Source organism: Ascaphus truei, chromosome 4 (assembly GCF_040206685.1).
Source record: "Ascaphus truei isolate aAscTru1 chromosome 4, aAscTru1.hap1, whole genome shotgun sequence".
In the NCBI taxonomy this organism is placed as follows: Eukaryota; Metazoa; Chordata; class Amphibia; order Anura; family Ascaphidae; genus Ascaphus; species Ascaphus truei.
The window spans coordinates 4,360,977-4,373,976 of NC_134486.1; the positions used below are offsets into that span (position 1 = coordinate 4,360,977).

Consider the following 13,000-nt stretch of genomic DNA (forward strand, 5'->3'; position numbering starts at 1 on the left):
CAGTCTAGAAGCCGGCATTTCAATGAGAAATACTAATTCTAGAACGAAAGCACCCAGAAACCTGATTTGTGAGGTGCAAATACAGTGTAAAAATGATATTTATGTGCATGTAGTAGTTCAGTTATAACACAAACGTAACATGTTGTTTAATAAAGTGGGTTAAAACTCCAGATCTTAAATGTAAGGCAGGAGCTATTTTTTGTAAGTCCAAGCAGGAGTTCCGTGGACATACAGCTGTGATATGGGTGAATGAGCTGGGGTGTTTTTATGATCGAGCGGATTCGCATCTCCCTGTCTAAAAGAGTGTCAGTTATGAAAAGACCCAGCAGACCCATAATGTATACAAAACTGACATACTGATGCACAGCAGATGTCAGGCTAGTGACCCCTCCGGGTCAAAAATCAGACTTAGTGGTGCCAAGAAATCGGTGTAGCCCAGGTATGCTAAGTGGCATGGGCGTCAACCTGACCAATGCGCCCTGCCCACCGAACAGCCCTTTTGACGGTCTTATGAACTGTGGGTAACTTGGCTATTCGTGGTTTTTTTTGTTCCCACGAGAGGGATTGGATCCACATGTTAAAGATAGCTTTGGGTAGTCTATAACGATGGCTCCCCAGGTATCCCCAGTGTGATTCCTGAATTTTGATCCATGATGTAAAGATGCAAGACTTTTTTCCAGCCCAGCAGCAACCAGTCCAGGAGTGAAGGGGTTAATAACAACATAACCACAGGACTTTTAAACTAAGGTTGCATTTCTGGTGCTTGCAAGCAAAGGACAATTTCTTTTGTTCCAAGGACAATTTATTTAGTTCCCTTAACCCAGTCAGTGTTGTTTCAAATGTATTCTGCAGATGTCGTGTGTTTGTCTATTAAGGAAATAAATCCCAATTTTTTTTTGCAACTTGTTCTGTTCAATCAAGTACCCAGAAATATAAATGTGTTGATAAAGTTGGTGTCATCGTGACAAACAGTAAGTTCATTAATGGGGCACCCAGTATAACAGTAAGATCATTAATGGGCAGCCCAGTATAACAGTAAGATTATTAATGGGGCAGCCCAGTATAACAGTAAGATCATTAATGGGGCAGTCCAGTATAACAGGAAGATTATTAATGGGATAGCCCAGTATAACAGTAAGAACATTAATGGGGCTGCCCAGTATAACAGGAAGATTATTAATGGGATAGCCCAGTATAACAGTAAGATTATTAATGGGACAGCCCAGTATAATAGTAAGATCATTAATGGGGCAGCTCAGTATAACAGTAAGATCATTAATGGGGCAGCCCAGTATAACAGTACGATCATTAATGGGGCAGCCCAGTATAACAGGAAGATTATTAATGGGACAAATTGTTTTTCCAGTTTCAATATCCAACCATTTAATTTCATACTTCATACCGAAGCTCGCATGATATATTATGCTCATTGGTACATCAGTATGATGTCTGATTGTTTGTATATATGAATGATTTTCTTTGCTTTCAGGTATCTCGGATAACATCAAACATATGCTCTGTTATAAGAGCCCCACTCTGCTGTCAGACCTTTACAATTAGAGGAATTCAGATTGACAAAAGCCAACTACCTCCTAGAGACAAAATACCCAGAGGTAACGCCTGCTTCCCCTTGCACCTCTGCATGACCTCTCTGTGTGAGAGACATTGAGATCAGCACATCTTACAGCACATCTACTCTGTCTCACAACTTTGTGTAATGAAGCCCAGCATAGAACCTCCAAACGTGTATCCACTGCCCACGCACATACAGTACTCTCAGCCATGGTCAGCTTCTGAAGAGCAAAAGGCCATTTTAATGGGCAGCTGCTTTGAAACCATCAGCACGTATGCTTTGCATATTTATGGCGTTGGTCTTTTGACAATTCTATAAAACACTATATTTTATGAGCAAGAAAAAACACTTCTCACGCTCAAAATATGCGATCAATCCATATAAATGCCAATATGCTCCCATGGAGGGAACGCTTTTTTTAACTCGGCCGCCCAATTCATGAATATAGCACGAAGGAATAAAAAGTGAGAACTGCCACTAAATTATCGTGGCTTATAGACTCTAAAAGGGCCCTTGCCTGAAGCGCTGTTATTGCTGGTTATTCTTTGCACTGGTTTAGGATAGTGAGCGTCACAACAATTTGTACCTTAAATTTTTATTCTGCGATTTTCTGCTAACTACCTGAATTGTCTTTTGGTAGAATTGCAAGTTAACTTCCCCTGTGTCTGTCCCATTAATATTATACATTTCCGAGCAGCAACCTTGTTGGCAACTGGCAGCTTTATTACATAACAATGTGTTAATAGTATATTCTGCAATTCTCCTTTTTACCTGAAAATACGTATATTAATGCATCATAACTTTATACATTGTTAGCTCTGTAACAGTGAACAAAATGTTATATTGAATGATAGATTTTTTTTAGAGTTGTGTCAGTTTGTTGTGACTGGATATTGTCTTTAAGCCAGCAGTGTATTTCTGTGTTTTCCCTTTTTTCTTCCCGAATGTATGTAACTGTTAATGAACAAAAATGTATGATGGTCTATATAGCAAGGCAATTTGGGTGAAAACCGGGCATTTTCATCCTGCACTTATAGATCAAAGTACCAAACATGGAGAAGTACTTCATTCATAACACACTTTTCTCTACGTTGCAACATAAACCTTATAGTTTCTGAAATTTATTTTTGTGTAGTTTGCAAACACATCCATCAGGGCCCTAATCTTACATTTGGGCATTACAACATAGCAGTAATAGTCTTTAATGGACCGTATTGCAAGATTGCCAAGTGTCTGATTTTTCTTTACCTCGCGTACAGATAGATTTTGGGAAGTGTGGGGACCCTTTACACCACAACGTTCGGGGCTACAGCACGTCTAGGTTACAACTGAAACTCTTTCATCTTCTTCATTTGTAGATATTCTTCTGGATTTTTAGGGTTCTCCATCTTGATGGCTCCAGCCATAGTTATTTCTGAAAACCTTATAAAAGTCTTCAGCAAAGAATTTGTTACAGAAAAATGTTCCGAATAGCAGCCGTGATGTCAGTGCTGCGGAAGAAACGCAACGCGTGGTTGTTCATTCTTTCGGTCTGTGGTTGTTAAACTGTCTTCAGTTAAAAAAACAAACAAAAACAATGTTTATGTTAAATGCCAATTTATGTTAAATGCCAATAAATAGTATGTTGCATCAAAATGCATAAGTTGCATTAATGTCAAAGTTCCTGTTCCCATTTCTGACAAATATACAGTATAATGGCAGAGAGCCACCAAACCCGAGTGCCACGTGTCCTGGGGGTCTGTTGGAAAACCAACGAGCAGTGCAGCCGAGGGTGCCTTACCTCAGCGGTGCGCAAACTGGGGGGGCAGGCAAAACTTTTTTGGGGGGGGGGGCGCAGCCCCCTTACCCGGCTTCCGTGTCCGTGTCCACTCGTCTCCATGACAACACGGCATGAAATGACGCTGTGGGTCATGTGACATGATGTCACGTGACCCCGAGGCATCATTTGATACCGCAGGGGGGCGTGACACGGGGGGCAGTGCAGTAAGTTTGCGCACCCCTGCCTTTCCTAACAAGGATCCAGTGCATCTCGTTATTTATATGCACACTATGTATGCACAGTCTCTCATTACTGTTGTGTATTAGACTGTTGTTGGATGATACACAAAGGACTAGGGCAGACACCGCTGCTCTGCTATTTTATTTATTTATAAAAATGTTTCCCAGGAAGTCATACAGTGAGAGTTACCTCTCGTTTTCACGTATGTCCTGGGCACAGAGTTATAACAATACATGGTTACATTAAAAGAACAGGGTTATACAGTCAATTCACAGACATTCCATGAACAGATAGACGCTGCTATTGACACTGGAACGTTTTTACCAATGAAGAGTTTTGGTGGGAAATGATGATGCACTTCTCATAAATAGGGTATGTGCATCACAAACACCTGTACAGTGTGTAAGATTTATACATTGTTTTTCAGATAAACATTTAGCAGAAATCATTAACCAACTCCCCTGTGCAGAAGCAAATTTCAACGATACCTGTGACAGGGCTGCTTGCACTTTTGTAGAAGTTAAAATGCATGTTTGCTTTCTGGCATGAAGTGCACCACTTTATCTTTGTTTCTGTCTTTTTTTTTGCTGGGCCCAGCAATCTTTTTTTTTTTTTTGTTTCCTTTACCTGAAACTTTACTAACCTTTTAAGGTGGTGTCCTGAGGTCAGTCAGTACAATACAGGTCTGGTTGGTGTTAAACACAGTTTGATGTTACACAGCCATGGGCAGTCTCTGTTAAAAAGGAAAAGGGCGTTTCCTTCCTGCATACCATCCAGGGTGGATTATACCATGGTATGGAGGGGGGGGAATTAAAGTAAGTGATACTGAATGTCATTTATTTTACAGAGTAAAGACATGCATGCAATGTTTATAAAAGGTACTGTTTTTTGGGGGGCTTGCTATAGAAAATTGTATGTTGTGTGAAGTGTGTCCCCGATGAAAAGGACCCAAAGGAAAGTAGCAGCTCACCCTAACAGGCGAAGATATCCAGGTGTCCTGACCAGACAAGGGCTGATCGAGCAGAAGAAATTGGTGCAGGGCGTGGAGGTAATTATCGAGGATGACGAGGGATTGGAGGCCACTGGGGACGTTGGAGCCAAGCCCAAGACCCATACAGTGGAAGCAGTTAAGACTGGAGCGGAAGGAAGGGAGGACCTTCTGAAGTGGCTGGTGGTCCAACAGGCAGAACAAGAGCAGCGGCGACAGGAGATGGAAGAGAAACAAGAGCAGCGGCGACAGGAGATGGAAGAGAAACGGGAGAGACGGATGGATGAGATGCAGCGGCGATGGGCCACACAAGTAGAGCAACAGGAGAGTCGGATGGATGATATGCAGCAGCGACAGACACAGCAGATGACGGACATGATGAAGCTCCTTCAATCAGGAACCATAACACCGGCACCTGGGCCTATCATCCTCAAAGAGATCAGCTTAAATAAACTGAGCCCTGAGGATGACATTGAAGCTTTTCTTGTCATGTTTGAGAGGGTGGCCAGAGCCAGTCAGTGGCCAAGATCACAATGGGTAATGAGGCTAGTGCCCACACTGACCGTGAAGGCTCAGATGGCCTACAGTGCTCTAAGTCCAGGGGATGCCGAAGACTACGAGATGGCGAAAGAGGCCATTTACAGGCGATATAACATCAACCCGGAGACGTTCAGGCAAAGATTCCGCAACCTCCGCTATAATCATTCAGAAGGACCGCGGGAGACTTATGCCAAATTGATGGATCTTGTGAAAAAGTGGATTGGGCCGACCGAGAAGACAAAAGAGGAGATTTTGGAGCAATTTGTCCTTGAGCAGTTCCTGGAAATTCTGCCACCAGGTGCGCGACTGTGGGTGCAGGAACATCGACCCAAAACTGGGGATAAAGCTATAGACCTGGCTGAGGACTATTTGGCAGCTCATCAGGAACATGAGAGAAGACCAGTGGTAAGATCTCCTCCCCCCCTCATCACATGCACTAGTACGGGAATCTTCATTTAGACAGGGGGCAGGGCGGAGCTCACATATACAGGATACACGAGTATGCCATCTCTGTAAGAAACCAGGACACATAGCCAGATATTGCCGACAAGGGAAGAATGGGCCAAGTACTATGATCACCAATGTTGGGGGATTCATTAAGGAATTGACCATTGGAGGGAAAATTGTGAAGGCCCTCATAGACACTGGGAGTGAAAGTACTTTGGTAAAGAAAGGACACTTTTCTAAAGGGATACCGGTGGGCTCTCTGAACATACAATGTGTCCATGGACATTATAAGCGTTGTCCAATCATTCCGCTGCCTATCACCGTGGGTACAGCTACACATGTAGTACAGGCAGGGGTAGAAGAAAATATGCCCTACATGATGATTCTGGGGCGGGACTTTCCAGGTCTGGTAGGACTATTGACACACTGTTCAGCAGTTACCACAAGGGCCCAAGCGAAGAAGCAGGCTGAAAAGGAGAAGGACATGTCCTTGAGAACTTCTTTGGAGGGGCTTTTTCCTTTTCACCCAGAGATCTTTGGTGAAGAGGGGAGAGACAGGAAATCCTGTAGGCAAAAAAGAAAGGACAAAGCACTCGGTCCTAGAGAATTAGGGGTGCAGGACTTGGACAAGGTCAATAATGTTTGGGGCAAGGATATTGTAGAGGCGCAACAGCAGGACAGCTCACTGAACCCTTTTTTTCAGCAGGTGGTAACTGAAGAGATGAGCGAGTTTGGGCCTATACCATCATATGTATTACGGCAGGGTGTATTAACCAGGGTCCGCAAGGATCCTCAGTCTTCTTTGCAGGTGGAGCAGGTCATGGTGCCAAAAGTATTTCGGAAGGAGATTCTTCGGTTGGCACATGATGTTCCCATGGGGGGTCATATGGGCAGAGACAAGACCTTATGTAGAATATTAATGCATTTCTTTTGGCCTAATGTACATAAGGATGTGGGAGAATATTGTGCCTCTTGCCCTATATGCCAACAGGTGGCCCCAGTAAACCTCATGGATCGGGGGAAATTGATCCCTATACCGGTAGTTGGGGAAGCTTTTGACCGGGTGGTTATGGATGTGGTGGGTCCTTTACAAAAAAGTTCTAAAGGTAATCAGTATATACTGGTACTATGTGATTACGCCACCAGGTATCCAGAAGCAATTCCCCTGCCCAGTGTTACTGCTAAGAATGTAGCGAATGCTCTTATTCAAGTATTTGCAAGGGTAGGAATCCCTCGTGAGATTCTCACGGATCAGGGGTCAAATTTCATGTCAAATTTAATGAAAGAGGTGTATCAATTGTTGGGAATCCAGACCCTACGTACATCCCCATATCATCCCCAAACTGATGGTTTAGTAGAAATGCTAAACGGGACACTAAAAAGGATGATTAGAAAGGTGGTAGGTGAACAGCCTAACAAATGGGACCAGTGGCTGCCTTATTTATTGTTCTCATACAGGGAGGTACCACAAGCCTCAACAGGATTTTCCCCGTTTGAGCTACTTTATGGAAGGCAACCCCGGGGTCTGCTAGCATTAATCAAAGATTCCTAGGTGCAACGGGATCCTTTGAGGGATAATGTAGTAGGATATAGTACCCAGATGAGGGAAAGGATTATCCGGATGCAGGATCTGGCTAATGAAAATTTGAGGGAGGCTCAACAACACCAGAAAGTGTGGTATGACAAAAAGTCCAGAGATAGGGTATTCCTTCCTGAGGATAAAATGCTCCTCTTGTTGCCCGATAGAGAGAATAAACTGGTAGCTAGATGGCAAGGTCCATATACCATTGTGGAAAGAAAGGGGGCTGTGAACTACCAAGTAAGCATACCAGGAAGAAGGGACCAGTCTATATACCATGTTAATTTGTTAAAAGGTTGGAAAGAGAGAGAAAAATTGTCTTTGATGGTCCTGAGAGAGTGTGAACCTGATATGGCAGGTGAGGCATATCAGAGATTGCAGTTGGAAAGTAAGGAAGATGCAGTAATGTCTGGGGAGGCACTTTCAACAAAGCGGAGGTTCCCTATTTCTCAGTATAGGAGAGTAAAATTGCAGCACCCCTGTCTCTTACAAAAGTATATTGGAGAAAAATCCTGACTGTTTTCCTCTTAAAGTGGGGGATATGTGACAGGGCTGCTTGCACTTTTGTAGAAGTTAAAATGCATGTTTGCTTTCTGGCATCAAGTGCACCACTTTATTTTTCTTTCTGTTTCTGTCTTTTTTTTGCTGGGCCCAGCAATCTTTTTTTTTTTTTTTTTTTGTTTCCTTTACCTGAAACTTTACTAACCTTTTAATGTGGTGTCCTGAGGTCAGTCAGTACAATACAGGTCTGGTTGGTGTTAAACACAGTTTGATGTTACACAGCCATGGGCAGTCTCTGTTAAAAAGGAAAAGGGCGTTTCCTTCCTGCATACCATCCAGGGTGGATTATACCATGGTATGGAGGGGGGGGGGGGAATTAAAGTAAGTGATACTGAATGTCATTTATTTTACAGAGTAAAGACATGCATGCGATGTTTGTAAAAGGTACTGTTTTTTGGGGGGCTTGCTATAGAAAATTGTATGTTGTGTGAAGTGTATTATGTTTGCTAATTGTGTAAGTTTTGGGAGACAACTCCCCTGTGTGGTATACTTAATTTGGTTTGGTCCAAATTAACCAGTAATAAAAGGGAGGGGGTTTCTTTCCCTGGGGTCTGCTGCACTCCTTGTTGTTGCTGTGTGATAGGAGGTTGTTCTTTTTCTGCACTCCTTGTTGCTGTTATGTGATATGAGGATGTCTGTGGAACTTCAGTGAAAGGATGCAAACTTTCTAATGCAGATATTGCTGGCTACTCTCTGTATGGAGACATCACGCTGGGGGAAGATGGTTGTTGTACACCTGAATGTGGAATACCTAATAAAAAGAAGGTTCAGAGAACAGCAAAAGCCTCTTTCATTCTTCCCAGGGTCTGATGCTGCGGCTTCTTTAAACAAAGGCTGGGACGCAACCTTTCACAATACCCAAGAACTGGCCCATGTTCTTCTAAAAGAACTGAGACTTCCTGCAACTGCAAAAAGGGAGCATTTAATTTGATAACACACACCGTGGTGGATACCACACTTGTGACAGATGATGTTACACTTGCTAATCAGACCAAGAGGGACAGTTTCCCAGTGTTTATTACACAGTTCAATGATAAACATAAGGCCATTCAAAGGGCTATTCATAAACGCTGGAATGTCCTCTCTTTGGATCCCGTCTTGGGTTCATTAATTCAACCTAAACCAAAAATTGTATATAAAAGAGCACAGAATCTAAAAAGATTGCTGGCTCCAAGTCAGCTGCGCTCTGATCCCATCAATGATGGCACATTGAGATCACATCTGGGACTAAGGGACAACGATAAGTGTAGCAAGTGTAAAGTGTGTTCTAATCTGCCAACTAAAAAAGAGGTTGTTTCCTTTGCTACCAAACGGAGTTTTAAAATTCATCATTTTATTAATTGTTCCACTACCCATGTGGTTTATTTGTTGCAATGTAAATGTGGGTTTCAATACATTGGCAAAAGTAAAAGGAGCATGAAGATTCGAATTATGGAACATATGGGAAATATTAGAAATGTTCAAAAATTTGCCTCTAACCCACCTCTTAAAACATTTCCAGGATACTCATCGGTGTGATCCCAGCGGCATATCCTTTATGGGGATCGAAGTTATCACAGTAGACAAAAGACTGGGTAATAGAGAACTTCGGTTAAGTAGAAGGAAACAATATTGGATATGTACTATGCAATCCGGACCTCCTTAGGGACTGAATGATTACATAGAGTTGGTTCCCTTTTTAAAAGTGTAGATAATTAATTAATTTGGTTGGTTGTCACATTTATAATGGTGATCTGTCTGTCTTTCCTTTGAAAATTAGAATGGTTAAATAACAGTGCTTTAAATACAGTGTATTTTAAATATCAATGTTTTAATTATTTTAATATTAATTTTAACATTAGTGTGCGGTTATGTGTGTTCTTATTTTCCGTTTATATTGGGCTTTATTATGTTTTTATACTTATGTTTTTAAACAATCATGTTTTTAAATAAGTATGTTAAATAGGCAGTATCCTTGAGTGTATATATTGCGTTATTTTAGTGCAACTTATATTGTTTCAGCTTAAAGGACATTGTACCCTGACAGGGTTAAATTATTTTCCTTGCTTTCGTGGTCTTGGTTTCTAACAGGCAGCCTTATGAGCATCATAAGTCACTGCAGCTGGTGGCTATGCCTCTCACTCAAGCATCCATTGGCTGTAGTGTGTTATATAACTCCAGGGGCAGCGTCATCACGTGACCTCCTGACGAAGCACTACGTGCGAAACGCGTAGAGGTCACGTGAGACTGTTCCTGTGGAGTTCTTCCGGCGGAGGCTGTGCAGATGACCCGTGTCTCTCCGTTGTTTGGTACGTAACTAGATGGGGTCTGGACCCCTTTGTTTGGCTGTACAGCAGAGACACGTTGTTTTTCTGTCCCCCTCTAAGCCTATCGATTTTAAAGTTTAGTGTTTATCAGAGTTTTTATACTGTGTGTGCTCTGTATTCATTCTACTGTTAGGGTCAATAATAAATGTGTGTCCCTCAGTGCGCCTGTCTGCCTATCTCTTCTCTTGTCTGTGAGCTCCCATCCAGGAGCTCACGTTTATAGAGGGTGTGGAGTCCCTTAGTCAGACGGCAGCAAGAGGGTTCCTTTCCATTGACAGCACCTGCGCGGAGTGACTTCCCTGTATTTCATTCCCAAGAACTGGCCCATGCTCTTCTAAAAGAACTGAGACTTCCTGCACTGTAAAAACAATGTGTGTGTGCATTGTCAAGGGATCAAGGAGAATTCCCATTGTAATAAGGTTGTTTGGTCACTCCACTGCCTTCAAATGTCATGTTTTGTAGTGTAATATGTTGGGGATATTTAGAAAATAATTATGAAAATGTTATTGTAGCCATGTATAAAAATGGTATACAGCTCTTTCTCATGCTGGCAGTAAACCTGGTAAGTATGCAGGGTTGCCAGCAACAATCATGGAGGTTTGCCCTCACACCCTGGTGAGGTGTCTTATGTAACAAGGGAAGTGACAACATGCTCTGTGTCCACTGTTAGTGACACAAGAGGTGTGTCTGTTTCTGAGTCTATACAAGACACTGCACTGCCAAAAGTTAAGGTTGAAGTCTGGAGTGAGCACTGGGCTTAAGCCTAGTGTTAACAAGGAGGGTCTGCAGCAGTTCAAGGTTGCCAGAACCAAGTGCAAGCTGCTTACACACTGTGTTCAGAGACCTGACACAGATGGTAATCTCCCTTAGGGGAGAGGTGGAGAGCCACTCTATTAGAAGAGAAGGAACCTTCCCAATGGAGTGCAGCAAAGAGATGAGCGGCTAAGCACGACCGCTATGAGGGGCAGTCTGCCTAATCAGATGCAAATAAAGATGCCCTTGTTCACTACATCCCTTCTGTGTGAGTGTTGAGTCATTCTGCAGAAGGAGGTACCACAGAGGAGTTCCCCATCAGATAAATCTCCCTGCTGCCACAGATCCTGATGGGGTGGAGGCGCTGCATTGAATGTGAGTAGGACTCTAAGCATACTACCTCAGATGCCTGTCATGGTGATATTCCCCATACCAACCAAGCGGGAGACTCAGGAGTCCTGTTGCCAGCAGGTGCACCACACATCACCCAGACATGTAATGGGGCCAGTAGACCACAGGGGCCAATGTGAGATTGGATGGGGCCCGAAAGACCAAGAACTTTTTAGAGTTGTCTGGTGCAGCTAAGATAGGAGCACTGGCCAGTGCGGTCTTTAATGCCTGAAATGCACTTTCACAGACAGGAGACCAGACAACCAGAACTGAGCGTCGCTTCTGGGTCAAATCTATCAGGGGTTTGGCCGCTGCACTATACTGCGGGACAAACTTCCTATAAAAGCCAGCGGTGCCTAAGAAAGCCATAACCTGCTTCTTAGTCTTGGGGACGGGTGTGAGGACCCTTGAGCCGCGTGACTCGCGTGCCCCCGCGCAGGTCCTACACATGCGCGGTCCCCGTTGCCAGCTTCCTACAACCTCGCGCAGGGCTTCCCCCGCTGGGTCGGCGCCCTCTACTCACGAGGCGTGCATGCGCGCACCCTACGTAGCAGGATTGGACTCCAGATCACGTGCGTCATCAGTGCGCAACGCACATGCATGAAACGTGATGCGCGCGACGCTCCCAAGCGCTGTGTCAACAGAACTTAATAAAGTTCCATCACCCGCACCTGCCTTGCAACCCCCAGCCTAATGCTACCTCCGTGGAGGCCGCACCTCTGCTCCACCCCCCTTGGGAATTGGCTCCTTCTGCCTATATATGCTCAGCTGTGCCACTGGCTGAGCATAGATTCTTGTTCCCTGTGCTTACCTCTCCTGTGTCTTAGATCTCCTGCCTTGCCTCGCTTGTGATTACCTGTTTACCGACCTGGCTTGCCTTTGGACTTCTGCTTCTCTGGACTACTGACCTTGGCTATCCTCGACCCTCCGCTACTCTCCTACCCTGACCACGGCTTTGTACCTCGACCATCCGGCTCTCTCCAAACATGACCTCGGCTATAGCTCATTCTACGCTCCACACCTCTCCTACACTGACCTCGGCAAGTATAACGACAACCCTGACCTCTCCACCCCCGACCCGGCTACCAAGATTACTCTACACTCCGGACGTGACCCCCGTGTCTGTGGGTGGTGTTTACCTATTCCCATCTCAGTACCGGGGTCTCGTCTTGTTTGTGGTGAGCACAGCGTAACAACGGGCCACTGCACTATTGCCTCAACCTTAGCTGGTTCAGGCTTCAGATGCCCTCCACCCACCTTGTGCCCTAGATACAATACCTCGGCCATGCCGACTAAGCACTTAGTGGGTTTCAATGTAAGCCCTGCTTCCCTAATCCTGGCTAGATGCACTACATGCACTCGATGTGAATCCCATGAATTACTAAAGACCGCAATATCATCCAGGTATGCCGTTGCGTAACTCTGCATCCGTTCTAACAACCTATTGACCAGGCGCTGGAAGGTAGCTAAGAACTCATAGAGGCCACTCAGAGTGATGAATGCTGACTTCTCCCTAGCCTCCTGTGTCTGGGGGATCTGCCAGTAACCTTTACTGAGATCCATGGTAGTCAGATACTTTGCCCCGCAAGCTCATCTAGCAACTCATCCATGTGGGGCATGGGATAAGCATCTGACACCGTCCCTGCATTGAACTGCCGGTAGTCCACACAGAAGTGTGTGGTCCCATCCTTCTTAGGTACGAGGACTACCGGACAAGCCCAAGGGCTCTGAGACGGTACAATTACCCCTAGGGCCAGCATCTCTTCTACCTCCCTCTCTATTCTGCCCTTGACCTCTGCCGATACCCGGTAGGCATGCTTATGCAGAGGACGCAGATCACTTGTGAGCACAGGATGATCTGTAA

At 44.4% G+C, this 13,000-nt stretch overlaps 1 protein-coding gene across 1 annotated transcript in view; it reads left to right on the forward strand.

Annotated features, from left to right (window-relative positions):
• The window catches only part of MEIKIN (meiotic kinetochore factor), a 115,624-nt gene extending 112,416 nt beyond the window's left edge, over positions 1 to 3,208 (forward strand). The window contains exons 9-10 of the mRNA XM_075594704.1: positions 1,490 to 1,613; positions 2,932 to 3,208. Of these exons, the coding sequence (XP_075450819.1) occupies positions 1,490 to 1,613; positions 2,932 to 2,951 (144 nt within the window). The 3' untranslated portion in view covers positions 2,952 to 3,208. The remainder of the gene's footprint in view (positions 1 to 1,489; positions 1,614 to 2,931) is intronic.
• The last annotated feature ends 9,792 nt before the right edge of the window (positions 3,209 to 13,000 follow it).